General features: G+C 52.9%; 1 protein-coding gene across 6 annotated transcripts in view; it reads left to right on the forward strand.

Moving 5' to 3' along the window:
• LOC119966976 (dynein heavy chain 8, axonemal-like) overlaps positions 1 to 18,508 on the forward strand; it is a 1,648,910-nt gene that overhangs the window by 1,077,862 nt on the left and 552,540 nt on the right. For all 6 annotated transcript variants that reach the window (XM_038798944.1, XM_038798946.1, XM_038798947.1 and 3 more), the window contains 2 exons: positions 2,657 to 2,844; positions 15,634 to 15,720. In XM_038798944.1, coding sequence (XP_038654872.1) covers positions 2,657 to 2,844; positions 15,634 to 15,720 — 275 coding nt within the window. The remainder of the gene's footprint in view (positions 1 to 2,656; positions 2,845 to 15,633; positions 15,721 to 18,508) is intronic.

Below are 18,508 nucleotides of genomic sequence, written 5' to 3' on the forward strand. Positions count from 1 at the left end.
TGGAGCGAGCTCCGGGGGCATACCCACCATCTAGCACTGCTAGTCCTGGATGCCCACTCCAATCACGACCTGAGTCTAAATGTTCGCGGCCATGGAGCTCAAGAACAGGGCCAACACACTCTTGGACTCCGCCGGGGAATGCCGTCGACGCCCTCACCTGTTGTGACTGGGCCAAGCTCTGGAGCACCACAGCAATGTCCAGGTGGCCTGGAACCTGGCTGCCTGTGACAGGGCCACCCTGTCATGTGCCTCAACCATTGCCGCACAGAGTGCCCCAGGCTTTGCATATCTTTACCCATGGCCAATACCTTTGACACCAAGGCCTCCACAGCGGACACCACACATGCGGTGTTGGCCTGAATGGCATGCATGGTCGCTGCTGCCTCCTGCACACGGTTCAACTTCTCCAATTGCACCAGCAGGTGCTGGATGGTTGCTGACAACCTCTCATGAAGTTCCTGGCTCTGTGTTTGCACATCCAGTATCGATGGAACCGCTCTTTCCAGAAGTGGGGCAGCACGGTAGCACAAGTGGATAGTACTGTGGCTTCACAGCGTCAGGGTCCCAGGTTTTAGTCCCCGCTAGGTCACTGTCGGTGCAGAGTCTGCACGTTCTCCCCGTGTCTGCGTGGGTTTCTTCCGGGTGCTCCCGCAGTCCAAAGACGTGTAGGTTAGGTGGATTGGCCATGATAAATTGCCCTTAGTGACCAAAAAAAGGTGAGGAGGGGTTATTGGGTTACGGGGATAGGGTGGAAGTGAGGGCTTAAGTGGATAGGTGCTGACTCAATGGGCTGAATGGCCTCCTCCTGCACTGTATGTTCCATGTTCTTAAGCCAGAGACTCATATGGACGGCAGCTAGTCCCTGGGGTCAGGCTTCTCTCCGACCATCCATCCCTTGGGGGTTCTAACCTCCACCTGATGTACCCTTGGACGTGTGTAGTGCGCACCAGATAGTGCCTCAGGAGCCTCTTCACTATCGTCCCCAAATGAAGGCCTGCGTTGCTGTCTGGTGCTGCCTCATCTTTCAATGTGTCTTGGGTTGTGGCTGAGGGCGGGGCAGCACCAGAACGGCCCACCTCATCACCAGGATACAAGACATGACGCATGGTTCGGGAGTGGTGGGTGATGTGTGGCAGGTGGGTTCTGGGGTTGAATGGTGTCAGGGTGGTGCAGGAGAGGTGGGTGATGTGGGGCAAGTGGGTGCTGGGGTTGAATGGTGTCACGGTGGTGTGGTGGTGGTTCCACATATGTCGTAGGGACACCGCAACTCTGCGGGGGCTCGTTTGGTTCCCCGATGCCGGTCTCCACCTCGTCGATTGTCCTCTCTCCGGGCCCACTGACCAGGTCCAGTGCTTGCCATTCCACAATGGTGAGGGGCCGCAGGTATGGTGGGCACCCTCTGGTCTTCTCTCTCTCTGCGGTTGTGCACAGGAGGTGGGCAGCTGATGGCCTTTGTGGCCAGGGCACATGGCCATGGCGGGTGGCGTGGGTGCTGGCATATGGTACAGGGTGGGGTGCGAGCAAACTGCTGGCGGGTGGGGTTCAGTTATCCCCCAGGGGGCAGGATGGGGGTCACGGGTGTGTGGGATAGGGGTTGGTGCCACTCACACTGGCTGCCCTGAGGAGGTCGTGCAGCTTTTGCCGGCACTACTATCTGGCACTGGTGGTGGGGATCATGGTGTTTGTGACCTCTGCCACCTGCACCCAGGCTGGTGTATGGTGGTGGGTGGCAGTCTCCTTCCCACCAGGGGTACAGGGTACCCCGCTTCTCCTCCACAGCATCCAGCAGGGTTTTGAGCTCCACATCGGCGAAATGGGGTGACGCTCTTCGCTCTGCCATCTTGTTGGCTGGAATGAGTGTGTGTGGGGACTGGAATGCTGATATTTGGCTGCAGCTTTTAATTTTCATTTTCATTTCATTTTTCATTCATTTTCATTTTTCAGCTTGTCAGCCTCTCAAGTGCCAAACCCAATCCTGGCGAATCGGACACCGTTTTTCAATTGAATTGCATTAGTTCCACGTGACGCCGATGCTAGCCCATTAACGGGTCTGGAATTGCTCAGGGATTGGTGCCATTTCCATGGTTGTAGAACTCCACCGATTCAGTTCCGGCGTCAGCACTTCAAATCTCTGAAACGGAGAATCCGGCCAAAGGGGTTTTCCATTTAAGATGCAGATGAGAAGGAATATTATGTATCTCAGAGGGTTGTGGATCAGTGGAGCTTTTTTCCCCAGAGAATAGTGGAGACAGGGTATATTTTTAAGGCAGAGGTAGAAAGATTCTTGACTAACAAGGGAGTCCAAAGTTATTAGCGATGGGTGGATGTGGAGTTGAGGCAACAATGAGATAAGGCATTTTGAATGGCGGAACAGACTCGAGTGGCCAAATGGCCTACTCCTCCCCCAAATTAATCTGTTCCTGTGAAAAGCGATACACTTGAACTCACTTCCTGTTGCTCAGTGGTAATTTAGTCATGAAATTATTTAAATCTGATTATTTAAAAATATTGAAAACAGCTAAATTCAAATTACCTGACTAGATGGAATGTCAACCTGTTAATAAAAGGCTAATGCTGAAGGCTAAATAGTGATTATGTTTTTAAAATTAAGTTTGTATCAGTTTGTGTTGTTGATACTTTTACATTTTTTTGCTAGGTTTGGCACAGTCTGGTTCTTGGGGTTGCTTTGATGAATTTAATCGAATTGAGCTGCCTGTATTATCGGTAGCAGCGCAACAAATTTATATCGTTCTCATGGCAAGGAAAGAAAGGAAACGAAATTTCATCTTCACAGACGGAGATAATGTATCACTGAACCCAGAATTTGGAATTTTTATAACAATGGTAAGTAAGGGAAAGTAAGTTGAAAGACTTAAGTAGGATTGAGCATACATAAAATGTAGAGCACAAAAACATTTTGCCAAGAAATCATGCCAGTCTTTATGCTGCATACAGGTCTCCTCCCTCCTGTCTCCATTTAAACCTATTAGCTTCAGTTTACCTTTCAATCCCACCTTCCAAATCCAACCCTCAAGCCTAAATCCACTACTTTATAGAAGGACGAGGGCAGCAGACACATGGGAACACCACCACTTGGAAGTTCCTTTCAAGCCACAACCTTCCTTCTCTGTCACTGGACCAAAATCGTGGAACTCCCTCTCTTAGATCATGGTGGGTGTACCTCCACCTCAGGGACTTCAGCAGTTGAAAAATGCAGCTCACCACCACCACCTTCTCAAGGACAATTAGGGAGGGGAAGTAAATACTAGCCGCGCCAGCGATGCCCACATCTCATGAATGAATTTTTTAAAATGCCAACAGAATTGAGTATGAAGAGACAGACATTTTGTATGTTCTGCTACAACCACACCAGATTTTATTACTGAGTGAGCCCAACCCATAAACCTCTTTCTATTGTGAAAATAAGGAAGAACACCTACTGACCGCAAAAGCATACAATTCCAGCAATGTTTGGTACTTTTAAAACTAAATTATTTATTAAGAAAAAAAAACTTAAGCATGCAAAGTTAAATGTTACACAGTTAAAACTGTCTTACAGAACAACTCCTAAAAAACCCTGTTCGGTCAAAAGTGCAAAGTAACTTCATAGATTTTTAAAATCTTTTTCCAATTAAGGGGAAATTTGGCACGGCCAGTCCACCGACCCTGCACATCTTGGGATTGTGGGGGTGAGACCCGTGCAGACACAGGGAGAATGCAAGCTCCACACGGATAATGATCTGGGGCCGGGATCAAACCCAAATCCTCGGTGCCATGAGTCAGCAGTGCTAACCATTGCGCTACCGTGCCGACCTGTTGATAGATTGTAACCATAAAAGTCCACAAGCATGGTAGAACAGTGGTCAACACAGTTGCTTCACAGTGCCAGGGTCCCAGGTTCGATTCCCGCTTGGGTCACTGTCTGTGCGGAGTCTGCACGTTCTCCCTGTGTCTGCGTGGGTTTCCTCCGGGTGCTCCGGTTTTCACCTGAACAAGACCCGAACTGCCCGGTGCGCGCAAGGCGTCATGTGTGCCATCTATTATCCCCTGGACCTGGGGCATCCCGGCGATGGTGGAGAATCCTACTTCTTGGGCATCTTGACGGGCTTGGTCCAGGTCAAAGTTTGCGTAGTCTGCTGCCCGGGCAAACAAGGCACCCGTGACTTCATGGATTAACTTGTGGGCTGTTGGTTGGGATATGCTACACGAGTAAACCCGAGATGTCAACGTTCAGGGCTGTAGTGACGTTTACAGCGACCAGGAGCGCATGTCCTCCTCCTCCATGTGGTGCAAAGTCCGTGAGGACACCATTCTCTTCTTGAGATGGAGCCTCCTGCAGCACATGCTGTCCGATATCTGTTCGAAGGATCAGCGACACCTGTACACCTTGGGCCGTCGCCGGCCTGCCCCTCTTTGTTTCTCCCTGGCCTGATGGGTGGCTGGGTCCTCAAAGTGTGGAGCGGAGCCCTGTTGCCTCCAGCCTCTGTTGGCACTGCTGCTGCTGCCTTCTCCGGCGACTGGCCACCTGGCCTGTGAACACCACTGTGGGGGCACCTGCGCAGGGTCCAAGATATCATCCATAATGTAATATCTGTAAAGAATTAGAGAGGGTAAGAGACAGACAATCAGCTATGGCCAATACTCTCAAATTCCCCAATCGTCCCTCATACTCACATCCCCTGCCGTCTCTCAGGATACAATCCAACATGCACACACGCTCCCAGCCACATCACTCCCTGGCCCTGAACCCAGGCACTGTACCCCAGACTCCCACTGGAAATGTGTCCTGGTCCGGGCGTTGGTTCCTTCTCTGGGCCACACACTCATCCTCTGCTTGTGGGGACGCCCCCAATGCTGGAGCCCAGCTCCTGGGTGGTCAAAAGTTGGTTGCTGCCTCTGTGGTGTTGATGCCGCCGGAGTTAAGGATGAGTGTCAGGGCCTCTCAATCTGATCGGGATGCTAGGGAGTAATAACCGCCTGCAACATGGCACATGTACCCATAGGAATCCACTTTGGAGCTGTGAGGTGCACACATTACTAAGATTGCCAATTCCTCATTAGCAATAGCCATAGCTGTGCAACCAGTGGCTGCCACAGTCAGGAGGGGTTAAAGTGACTTTCACCATGTTACCACGGACGGGGTTCAATCATGGGGGTGTTCGGTGGGACGGACTGGCAACAGCTGGAGCTGCCACTGTTATGGGTATATACGATCCGGGGGGTGACATAGCGGACTCTCGGACGTTGAGTCTCCTCACCCACCCCCACCCCCCCAGCTCGGGGCGATCCCCCCCAACAATAGTGCCACCCCCCCTCCCCCAACTGAGCCCGTCCTTCCCCGGGGACTCCTCCACCCCCTCCGAGCACTGGGGCAACGACCCCGATGCCCTCAGGCTGACTGCCCGATTTCGAAGATGGCTACTCAGCTCTATGGATCCCCACAGCAGCCATTGTGCTAGTTTCACCTGTTAAATAGGTGTGCTGAACGCCGGACATGTAGCCGCTCGCTGGGGAGGCAGTTAGATCACGGGCAGCTGAGATTAGTCTTCATTGATGATTATTGGTTTCTCGCCAACGGGAAGGCTGATCAGAAACCAGTAGGCGCCCAGCGTGGTTCCCTCTCCTGCCATCTAACCAGTCAGTTCATATTCGTGCCCGGCAACGCGGCCAGTAGATCACACAGAGACCATTTTTGACTTTTGATGGTTTGCTGATCCATGCTCACACTGGAAAGTGCTACAAACTACTTTTGAACTAAAAATGCACTTAAGTAATTTGGCGCAACCCTTCAACCACCAGGGGCGGGATTCTCTATCCCGCCAGCCCTGTTTTCCAGCATGGCGCGCCCCCGCTGGCAGTGGGATTCTCCGTTCCAGCAGCCAGCCAAATGGGTTTCCCATGCGGGCCACCCCATGCTGTTGGGAAATGCACGGGTGTGCATGCACTGCCGGTGGGGTGGAGGATCTCACCGACAGAGAATCCCGCAGCTGATTTTAAACCACACAAAATGGCAGATGATAATGTTGCTCGTTCTGGGTGAGTGTGCTTTACACTCAATTGGCTCTGTTTTATTCCTAAACTCTAGAGTCGCCAGGTATCTTTATGATACCGCCACGAGGTTCAAGTTCAAGTTCAGATCAATGACTCAATATACCAGTTAGTAAGTTCAAACAAGACACGTTTATTATTACACAGTTATTTACTACTCATGCATATAATACTAAGACTAAACTGTTCCTACCACTACTAGGCCAATACTTATCTGGAATAAGGGAACTGCCGGATCAGGGAACAATGGCCTCTTGCTTTGTCCTGGATCCGCAGGCTTCCAGTTGGTGTGGACTAAAGGGGTCAGGAGTGTCTATTCCCGTAGCGGGCATTGTATGACACTTACTTCTCGGTGTAGCAATTGGCCAGGCCTCTCCTTTTCACGTTCAAGTTCTTAGAGAGCTGCTGCAAAGGTGTTCTGCTGGGAGGGCCGGCTAAGAGATCGAATTCGTCTTGGGACCTTACTTTTATAGGTCCGGGGCTTCGCGCCCTTGTGGGCAGACCCCTAACTCACTGGCAATCGATTGGGTCTCATCCCAATCGATTGATACGAATCCCCCAATACTGAGGCTGTTCCTCGATCGCGGAGCGGTTCTTTCTAACTTGTTTGAGTCCTTTCGTTTCAGACCCCGTTGGCGCCGAGAAGTCTGACCTGCTATAGAATGTTTCTATTGCAGCTAATTGTTGTGTCCATTGTGCCCGGGAATCACTGGGAATCGCTCAATTACTATGCAAACTTGCTAGTTTCTATGCTGTCCCCCCCCCCCGGGGTTGCTGCTGCTATTGACCAAGATAACTATCTTTGAGCCAGGAAGTCCAGAAAAGGCTGCCACCATTTATAGAACCTTTGTATTGATCCTGTCAGGGCAAATTTGACCCTTTCCAATTTTATAAATCCCGCCATGTCACTGATCCAGGTCTCCACACTTGGGGGCCTCGCATCCTTCCACTGTAGCAGGATCCTTCGTCGGGCTACTAGGGACGCAAAGGCCAGGACACCGGCCTCTTTGGCCTCCTGCACTCCCGGCTCTACCGCAACTCCAAAAATCGCGAGTCCCCACCCTGGTTTGACCCTGGATCCAACCACCCTCGACACCGTCCCCACCACCCCCTTCCAGGATTCTTCCAGTGCTGGGCATGCCCAGAACATATGGGCGTGGTTCGCTGGACTCCCCGAACATCTGGTGCACCTGTCCTCACCCCCAAAGAACCTACTCATCCTAGTCCCGGACATGTGGGCCCGGTACAGCACCTTAAATTGGATGAGACTAAGCCTCGCACATGAGGAGGAAGAGCTGACTCTCTCCAAGGCATCCGCCCAAGTCCCGTCCTCTATCTGCTCCCCGAGTTCCTCCTCCCATTTAGCCTTCAGCTCCTCCACTGACGACTCCTCCACCTCCTGCATTACCTTATAGATGTCAGACACCTTCCCCTCTCCGACCCACACCCCCGAAAGCACTCTGTCCATCGTCCCCCGCGAGGGCAGCAAAGGGAATCCCTCTACCTGTCGCCTAGCAAACGCCTTTACCTGCAAATATCTGAACATGTTCCTTTGGGGAAGCCCAAATTTATCTTCCAGTTCCCCCAGGCCCGCAAACCTCCCGCCAATAAACAGGTCCCTTAATTTACTGATGCCCGCCCTTTGCCACCCCCTAAATCCCCCATCCTTGTTCCCCAGGATGAATCGATGATTGCCACCCAGTGGAGCCTCCATCGAGCCCCCTGTTTCCCCCCGATGTCGTCTCCACTGTCCCCAGATTCTTAGGGTCGCCGCCACCACTGGGCTCATGGTAAACCTCTTAGGGGAGAGCGGCAACGGCGCCATTACTATGGCACCCAGGCTCGTACCTCTACATGACGCCATCTCCATTCTTTTCCATGCCGCCCCTCCCCCCTCCATCACCCATTTACGCACCATTGACACATTGGCCGCCCAATAGTACCCCAGAAGGTTGGGCAGCGCCAGCCCGCCTCCATCCCTCCCTCGCTCCAGGAACACCCTCTTTACTCTCGGAGTCCCATGTGCCCACACAAAGCTCAAAATACTGCTAGTCACTCTCCTAAAGAAGGCCCTGGGGATAAAGATGGGCAGGCACTGAAAGAGGAACAAGAACCTCGGAAGCACCGTCATTTTGACGGACTGTACCCTCCCCGCCAACGCCAATGGCAGCATGTCCCACCTCTTGAACTCCTCCTCCATCTGATCTACAAGTCTGGTGAAATTATGTTTGTGAAGAGTCCCCCAGTCCCTGGCCACCTGCACCCCCAGGTACCTAAAGCTCTCCCCTGCCCGCCTAAGCGGGAGCCTACCAATTCCTTCCTCCTGGTCTCCAGGGTGCACCACAAACACCTCACTCTTGCCTACATTTAATTTATGACCTGAAAAGGTCCCAAACTCAGCTAGCAGCTCCATCACCCCCGGCATCTCTCCCACCGGGTCCGCCACACACAGTAACAGGTCATCGGCATACAACGACACCCTATGTTCCTCCCCACCTCGCACCAAACCTCTCCACCTCTCTGAATCCCTCAACGCCATCGCCAGCGGCTCGATTGCCAGTGCAAACAACAAGGGGGACAGGGGGCAACGCTGCCTGGTCCCTCGGTAAAGCCGGAAGTACTCCGACCTCCTCCCATTCGTGGCCACGCATGCCATCGGGGCCTCATATAGCAGCTTTACCCATCTAATGAACCCTTCACCAAATCCAAACCTCCCCAACACCTCCCATAGGTACCCCCACTCCACTCTATCGAAGGCCTTCTCTGCATCCAGCGCCACCGCTATCTCTGCCTCCCCCTCAATCGCCGGCATCATGATGACATTCAACAATCTCCGCACATTCGTGTTCAGCTGCCTTCCTTCACAAAACCTGTCTGGTCCTCGTGCACGACCCCTGGCACACAGTCCTCTATCCTGGCGGCCAGGATTTTTGCCAGCACCTTAGCATCCACATTGAGGAGAGATATGGGCCTGTATGAACCACACTGCTGGGGGTCCTTGTCCCTCTTCAAAATTAACGAGATCAGCGCCCGCGACATCGTCGGGGGCAAAGTTCCCCCTTCCCACTCTTCATTGAGTGTCCGCACCAGCAAGGGGCCCATTAGGTCCACAAACTTTTTATAAAATTCCACCGGGAACCCATTCGGCCCCGGTGCCTTCCTTGACTGCATCTGCCCGATCCCCTTAACTAGCTCCTCCAGCTCAATCGGCGCACCCAACCCCTCCACCTTCTCCTCCTGCACCTTCGGGAAAGAAAGCCCGTCAAGGAACCTCTCCATTCCCCTCCTCTCCCCCGTTGGCTCCGACCGGTACAGTTCCCCGTAAAAGTCCTTGAAGACCTCATTCACCTCTACCCCCTTCCGCACCACATTCCCACTCTTGTCTCTCACTCCAGCAATTTCCTTAGCCGCATCCCGCTTGTGGAGCTGATGAGCCAGCATCCTACTCGCCTTTTCACCAGGTTCGTACACTGCCCCTTGTGCCTTCCTCCACTGTGCCTCCGCCTTTCTAGTGGTCAGCAAATCAAATTTAGCCTGCAGGCTGCGCCTCTCCCGCAACAGTCCCTCCTCTGGTGCCTCTGCATACCTCCTGTCTACCTCCAGCATCTTTCCCACCAGTCTATCCCTCTCACTCCTCTCGCTCCTCTCCCTGTGTGCCCGGATGGATATCAGCTCCCCACGAATCACTGCCTTCAGGGCTTCCCAGACCATCCCCACCTGAACCTCCCCCGTATCATTCACCTCGAGGTACCCCCTCAATACTTGCCCGGACCCTCCTACACACCTCCTCCTCCGCCAACAACCCCACATCCAACCGCCACAACGGGCGCTGGTCCCGCACCTCCCCCATCTCCAAGTCTATCCAATGCGGAGCGTGGTCGGAGATTACAATGGCCGGATACTCGGCCTCCTCCACTCTCGGAATCAGTCCCCTACTCACCACGAAGAAGTCTATCCGAGAGTGGACCCTATGTACGTGGGAGAAGAAAGAGTACTCGCGTGCCCTCGGCCTCACAAACCTCCATGGATCCATCCCACCCATCTGGTCCATAAACCCTCTCAGTACCTTGGCCGCCGCCGGCCTCCTACCCGTCCTAGAGCTGGACCGATCCAGTGAAGGATCCAACACCGTATTGAAGTCCCCCCCCCCATGATCAGACCTCCAGATCCGGGACCCGTCCCAACATACGCCTCATAAAGCCCGCATCGTCCCAATTTGGGGCATACACACTAGCAAGTACCACCTTCTCTCCTTGTAGCCTGCCCCTAACCATGACACACCTACCCCCCTTATCCGCCACCACCTCCGATGCCTCAAACAACACATTTTTCCCCACCAGAATCGCCACTCCCCGGTTCTTCACATCCAACCCAGAGTGGAAAACCTGCCCCACCCATCCCTTCCTCAGGCGGACCTGGTCTGCCACCTTCAGGTGGGTCTCCTGAAGCATTGCCACATCTGCCTTTAGCCCCTTCAGGTGAGCAAGTACCCTTGACCGCTTCACCGGGCCATTCAATCCTCTCGCATTCCAGGTGACCAACCGGATCAGAGGGCGTCCCGCCCCCCTCCCCCGTCGACTAGCCATAGCCTGTCGACTGCCCGCCCCAGGCCAGCACCCCCTGCCCGACCCAGTCCCCACAGCAACAACACCTCACCTCTGTCACCCCAGCCCCCACCAGCTCCTTCCTGACCCTACCAGCAGCAACCCGGTATTCCCCTTTCCCCCCCTTCCTTCCCCCCCCCCCCCCCAGGCTAGGAACCCTCCCAGCCGCGAACCGTCCTCCATTGTACTTCCGTGGGTCAGCTAACTTCTGCTGACCCCGGAAACTCCCGCCAATAACCCGACCCCTCCCAAAGTGGGATCATCCCCCAATCTATCCCTCCTCCAGGCACCGCTCCAGCGCAGGGAAGAACCAGTTAAGGCCCCGCCTCCCCCCGTCATCGTCTCCGCACCCCCCAGCCCCGCAGCGCGGGAAACCAGCGCCCTTCTGACGCAGCTCCCAAATACCAGCCCCACTCCATACCCCCAACCCGACATAGAATACAACAAACCCCCCCCAAATCCTCCCCGCAAGATACAAAACTCAAACAATGCCCCACAGCAAAAAAAAACATAACAGAACAACACCCCCATAAATAACCATATCAAAATTGCAAAAGTACAAAAAAAAAACAAAAAAAGAAGAACACAGCAACAGTAGAAACCAGCAATAAAGCATTACAACCGACCCCGCAACCCCCAACCCCTAGTTCAAGTCCAGTTTCTCCGTCCGCACGAAGGCCCACGCCTCCTCCGGGGAACAAAATAATAATGCCGGTCCGAATAAGTTACCCACAGGCGCGCGGGCTGCAACATTCCGAACTTTATCTTTTTCCTGGAAAGCACCTCTTTCGTCCGATTAAATCCGGACCGCCGCTTAGCCACCTCCGCACTCCAATCCTGGTAGATCCGTACTACCCCATTCTCTCAATTGCTGCTCTTCACCTTCTTGGCCCAGCGCAGCACACACTCCCGATCACTGAACCGGTGGAACCTCACCAGCACCGCACGCGGGGGTTCATTCTCCTTAGGCCTCCTGGCCAGTACTCTGTGTGCCCCCTCCAGCTCCAAGGGCAGATGGAAAGACCCAGCCCCCACTAGCGAGTTCAGCATTGTAGCCACGTAGGTTGTCAGGTCCGACCCCTCCAGCCCCTCCGCAAGGCCCAAGATCCGCAGGTTTTTCCGCCTCATAGAATATAGAACAGTACAGCACAGAACAGGCCCTTCGGCCCTCGATGTTGTACCGAGCCATGATCACCCTACTCAAACCCACGTATCCACCCTATACCCGTAACCCAACAACCCCCCCTTAACCTTACTTTTTTTTTTAGGACACTACGGGCAATTTAGCATGGCCAATCCACCTAACCCGCACATCTTTGGACTGTGGGAGGAAACCGGAGCACCCGGAGGAAACCCACGCACACACGGGGAGGACGTGCAGACTCCGCACAGACAGTGACCCAGCCGGGAATCGAACCTGGGACCCTGGAGCTGTGAAGCATTTATGCTAACCACCATGCTACCGTGCTGCCCTTTTTCTTTTTCTTTTCCCATTTTCTTTTTTTCTCACTCTCCTCCCACAGAACCGTGAATCGATCACCGCAAAAACTCGCCAAAACTCCCACAGTTCTGTTACCCGAACGTGAAGAACATGGGAGACGAAAGAAGGAGAAAGAAAATGACGGGAAAAGGCCAGGCCAGGGGCCGCACAGGGACCAGACATGGAAGGGGCCTGGAGCGGAAGCAATCAGACGAGCGGATCAGCGCACGAGGCAGCAGAGCTCAATTCTCGCCGGAGCGAAAAAGGCGGAACAGCCAAGTACAAAACCTTCCCTCACTGGGAGGGAACTGGACGGCGACATCCTTCTCAGAGGCACTGAAAGAGCACCATCAAGAAATTTAAACAGGCATACAGGCCGCGATAAAAGATGCGGTTGCTGAAACTCTGGTGCAAATACAGATTGTTCTGAGCAGGGCCGAAAAGAAACTGGAGGTCCAGGAAGCCACCATTAAACACCTTGAAAGAGCCGCAACCGACCAAAGTGACCGGATTGTGGTACTGGAAAAGGAGATGGAGAGACCGGTTGCAACGCAGGGTAACCTGAGCGGGAAGATTGAGGGCCATCAAAATCGGTCAAGGAGGCAGAACCTGTGGATCTTGGGCCTGCCAGAAGGAACCGAAGGCAGAGACCCCACTAACTACATGCCCAAATGCTGGGCAACCTGGTGAGAATGGCGACCTTCCCTAACCCTCCAGAAATAGACAGGGCCCACCATTCACTATGATGAAACCTAAGGCAGCGGAACAACCAAGGGCCATCATAGCCAAACTACACTGGTACCAGGACCGGGAAAGAATCCTGTGCTGGGCCAGGCACTCCCAAGAACCGCAGTTGGGAAGGACACAGACTCTGAATTTATCAGGATGCTGGTTCTAACTTGGCCGGAAATCGACAGGGTGAAAGCAGCGTACGCTTCAGAATGTTGTACCCAGCCAAGCTCTTGGTCACATACCAGGGCAAAGAAATTTATTTTACGGCCCCGGCTGAAACAGATAAGTTTGTCGCAGAGTGTGGGCTGGGGCAACGACAATAGGAGAGTCGGGAAGGGAGAAGGCCTCCTCTTTTCCCCCCCTCCCCAACATAGCCCGACTGATGAACTATCAGCTGCCACCCGAGAGATCGCCACAGTCACAAGAGCATGGCCCTATACGTGCAGAAGGAACGCGGAGGAACAAGATGGCGAAAGAACAGACAGAAACCACAGTGTGGGCAGGAGGACAGCGGGGCAGTAACTCCCGGGAGAAGGGTCACCACACTGGCAGGAGAGTTAGCGCCAGGAGCATGCAGCAGATAGAGGCCAAGGCACTCCCCCAGCAGGGAGACAGCGCCTGGCGGGTGGGGGGGAGGGGGACGGAGAAGCAAAAGGGGGAAAGAGCTGGGGGAAGGGGGCCGGGGGGGGGGTCATGGGGAAAGGGACAGGAACAGAGTGAAACGGATAATATGGCTATATAGGGCTACAATCAGGGGCCTGGAACAAAGAAGTACTGCAGACAACCACCCAGTACAGTCTCTGGGTGAAGGGAGATCCTGCAGTACAGGGTCCTACCTACGTGGTGGACATACTGTTGGCGGCTGTGTTGGGTGCACCCTGGACAAAAGGAAACCCCAAAGTGCAGGAGCATTTCACATGGCCGACGCACAGTTGGCGGCCTTGTTGGGAAGCCCCCTGGACAAAGGGAAACCCCGGAGTGCAGGGAGCCGACGCATGGGGAAAGCAGTGATAGTGGGCACCTTGGACAGCCCCCTAACAAAGGGAAACTCCAGAGTGCAGAGGCACGTCTACCAGGTAAGTATGGTTAATCTCACAGGAGCGGGGTGGCAAAAAAAAAAAAAACCTCCACCAGGATACTCACCTGGAATGTCAGGGGACTTAACGGCCCAGTGAAAAGATCTAGAGTCTTCACCCACCTAAGAAACATGAGACCTGACATAGTCTTCCACCAAGGGACACACCTGAGAGAGCAGGACCAACAGCGGGTAAGGAAGGGTCAGGCTTACCATTCCTGCTACAGGACAAGGGACATGTTGGATGCCCCCTGGACAAAGGGAAACCCCGGAACTTGGACCAGACCGCATGGGGAAAGCAGTGATAGCGGCCATCTTGGACGGCCCCCTAACAAAGGGAAACTCCTGAGTGCAGATAAACCAGGGAATGATAGACTAGAGAGTCTCACATCGGTAGTAGGAAAACTACTGAATAAAATTCTAAAGGACAGAATCAATCTTCACATGGAGAGCTTCTCGAAGCGTTCCTGCCACTTCTTGTGGAGTGCCTCGTGCCCCTCCACCTTACTCACGAGGACCACGGCCTCCTCCTCTCGTTCAGTGGCCTGCGTCTCCGACTCCTTGATGGCAGCACCCTGGGTCGTCTGAATCTCCGACAGCCTTCTGTTCATTTCCTGCAGAGAGCTCAGTACCTCAGCCTTGAAGTCTGTAAAACAGCGCGGGAGAGCAGCTTGTTGCTCCTGGGCCCACTGCTTCCACTCCTCTGGAACTCCGCTGACGGCCATCTTGGATTCCTTCCCCCGTTTTTTCTGGGGAGCTGCTGCCGTTTTTTCCCCCTTTCCACTCCGAGTTCGAGTCATGGACTGCGGGGAAAGTCGATCAGCACACCTTCTCCCACCGGGAGACATCAAAAAATTTCCTTTTTGGGCTCCAAAAAGAGCCGAAAAGTCCGTTTAAAACGGGAGCTCCCAAATGTGTGGATTCCTACATCATCGCCGCCACCGGAAGTCCCGGAAGCTTTTCTTTTTAAATGCATAACTGTCATACTATGTTGTAATTATTGATTGGGTAGACTGTGGCATCACATTCAAAAAAATTTTTTAATTCTACATTTTGGTGGTGGTGGTGATGTGGTAGTTGTCAAAACTTTTTTATGCCAGAAACATGAAACATGCAAACATAAGACCATGTGCAGATGGTTTATCTCATAGCATCTGTTTAGCCTGATATTCAAGGAGATTGTGGCTGATCTACAATCTAACTCCATATACCACCTTTTCCCAACACCCCTTATCGGTATTGGACAACAAAAACCTTTTGAAAATTAACAATCGATGAGACAATTGAAAGCTCTCTGACTTAAAACTCTGATACCATATGTGTAAAACTGCACATACTGCCAGGCCTCTGATAAGAAAAAGTCCCTTCCATTATCCTTAACCTCAAATCCAGCAATAATTGTGCAGACGCACCAAAAGTAAATTATTTTGAGTAGAATTTTATATTTACCATCCTGACTGCAAAAATATTAATTTAACAGTCATCTAACATCCCTTCCTTTAAACCAATAGAAATTAAATAAGGTAGGCCTCCTTACAGCAGTGTAAAGCTCCCTGCTCAACCTTCCTCTCTGTGCTTTAACTTAAGCTACTGCATACTCAAGTTATCAGTAACTCAATTTCAGAATGTTATTTTAAATAAGTCTCTTCAGTTATCTCTCAATCCAATATCTTTCTGCTCTTTCCACCTTTCAGAATCCTGGGTACGCAGGGCGACAAGAGTTACCAGAAAATCTAAAGATCCAGTTTCGAACAGTGGCCATGATGGTGCCAGATAGACAGGTGAGAGGAATTCAAATTCTCAGGCTATTCCAAAAGAAGACTTAATCTCAGTGAAGTTTTAATTCAAATTCTTTGAGTTGTTTGTTAGCTGTGGCCCAATTAGCAGCACTTTTACTCCTGAGTCAGAAGGTTGGGGTCAGTTCCCGCTTCAGGGATCAGGGGGGAAATTTTCAGACCCCCTGCAGGGGGACTGGTGTAGGACTGGCGAAAATCCCGGCCCCGCCGTGGCTGGAATTCTCCGCCACCCGGGAATTGGCGGGGGCGGGAATCGCGCCTCGCCAATCGGTGTGCCCTCCGCGCCGATCACCGAGCCCCCTGCGGCGATTCTCTGGCGCGCGATGGGCCGAAGTCCCGCCGCTAAGAGGCCTCTCCCGCCGCCATGGTTTCAACCACCTATGGTGCGCGAGCGGGCCCCCGGGGTCCTGGGGGGGGCGCGGGGCGATCGGACCCCGGGGCCCACCGATCGCAGGGCGGGCCAGTGCCGTGGGGGCACTCTTTTTCTTCCACCGCCGCCAAAGAACCCCCCTACCGCGCATGTGCCGGTGGTGACGTCAGCGGTAGCTGACGCACCGGCGCATGCACGAACCGGCGAAGGCCTTTCAGCCAGCCCCGGCGCCGGCCGGCGGGCGTCAAAGGCCGTTGGCGCCGGTTTTGGTGCCAGTCGGCGTGGCGCCAACCACCCCGGCGCAGGCCTAGCCCCCAAAGGACGACTTGGCCACCGGACCAGCTAAACCTGTAGACCCGTCACCCCCGCCGGACTTAATTGTTTTACAGGGGGTGAATGTGGTAAGTGAATGTAATTCACACTGTATTGTATTGTGTCCTTGTGGGCTCTGTATTCACACTGCATTGTATTGTGTCCTTGTGGGCTCTGTCTGTGAGTCGTTGCGCGGCTCTGCCCACAGGGGGAGATGAGGAGCTTGTACAGGGCTCCACCCTCAGCTCCGCCCATGGTTCCGCTCATGGCCCCTCCCACTACCGGAAGTATAAAGTGCTGCAGCCGTGTGAGCCTGCCCTCAGTTCTTCTGGTCGCAGGAAGGCTCAGTTGTAAGTCTATTAAAACCACAGTTTACTTCCAATCGTGTTCCGAGTGAATTGATGGTCACATCAGTAACCACACCCAAGGTACAGGACAAGAGTAACTGTGTTACAGTCAGGGGAAAGAAAACGAACGGGCAGACAGTGCAGGGATCCCTGCTGGCCGTTCCCCTTCAAAATAAGTATACCATTTTGGATGCTGTTGGGATTTTGTTTTTGTCAAAAATGCTGTTTTTGGATGACCTACCGGGGGAAGGCCCTAGCGGCCAGGTCTCTCGCACTGAGTCTGGCTCTGGGGCTCAGAAGGGGAGGGGGTAGAATAGAAAAGCAATAGTGATAGGGGACTCAATGGTTAGGGGAATAGATAGAAGATTCTGTGGTCGCGGGCGAGACTCCCGGAAGGTATGTTGCCTCCCGGGGGCCAGGGAGGTAGGAAAAGGGGTGTGGATGTAATAAACAAGTTTAGGGAGTTAGGCTGGAAGTTAAAGGCCAGGACAGACAGAGTTGTCATCTCTGGTTTGTTGCCGGTGCGATGTGATAGCGAGGCTAGGGATAGGGAGAGAGTGCAGTTGAACTCATGGCTGCAGGAATGGTGTAGGAGGGAGGGCTTCAGGTGTTTGGATAATTGGAGCGCATTCTGGGGAAGGTGGGACAATTACAAGCAAGACGGGTTGCATCCGGACCAGAGGGACACCAATATCCTGGAAGAGAGGTTTTCTAGTACACTTTGGGAGGGTTTAAACTAATTTGGCAGGGGAATTGGAACAAAGATTTGTAGTCCAGCAATTAAGGTAGCCGATACTCAGGACGCCAAAACGTGCAGTGAGGCAGTGGGGAAGGGAACACTGACAAAGGAGAGTACTTGCAGGCACGGAGGTGGATTGAAGTGTGTATACTTCAACGCAAGAAGCATCAGGAACAAGGTGGGTGAATTTAAGGCATGGATCGGTACTTGGGACTACGACGTGGTGGCCATCACGGCAACTTGGATAGAAGAGGGGCAGAAATGGTTGTTGGAGGTTCCTGGTTATAGATGTTTCAATAAGATTAGGGAGGGTGGTAAAAGAGGTGGGGGGGGGGGGGCATTATTAATTAGAGATAGTATAACAGCTACAGAAAGGCAGTTCGAGGGGGATCTGCCTACTGAGATAATATGGGTTGAAGTCAGAAATAGGAAAGGAGCAGTCGCCTTGTTGGGAGTTTTCTATAGGCCCCCCAATAGCAGCAGAGATGTGGAGTAACAGATTGGGAAACAGATTTTGGAAAGGTGCAGAAGTCACAAGGTAGTAGTCATGGGTGACTTCAACCTTCCAAACATTGAGTGCAAACTCTTAAGATCAAATAGTTTGGATGGGCTGGTGTTTGTGTAATGTGTCCAGGAAGCTTTTCTAACACAGTATGTAGATTGTCCGACCAGAGGGGAGGCCATATTGGATTTGGTACTTGATAATGAACCAGGGCAAGTGATAGATTTGTTCGTGGGGGAGCATTTTGGAGATAGTGACCACAATTCTGTGACTTTCACTTTAGTAATGGAGAGGGATAGGTACATGCAACAGGGCAAGGTTTACAATTGGGAGAAGGGTAAATACGATGCTGTCAGACAAGAACTGAAGTGCATAAGTTGGGAACATAGGCTGTCAGGAAAGGACACAATTGAAATGTGGAACTTGTTCAAGGAACAGGTACTGCGTGTTTTTGATATGTATGTCCCTGTCAGGCAGGGAAGAGATGGTCGAGTGAGGGAACC

Source organism: Scyliorhinus canicula, chromosome 6 (genome assembly GCF_902713615.1).
Source record: "Scyliorhinus canicula chromosome 6, sScyCan1.1, whole genome shotgun sequence".
Classification (NCBI taxonomy): Eukaryota; Metazoa; Chordata; class Chondrichthyes; order Carcharhiniformes; family Scyliorhinidae; genus Scyliorhinus; species Scyliorhinus canicula.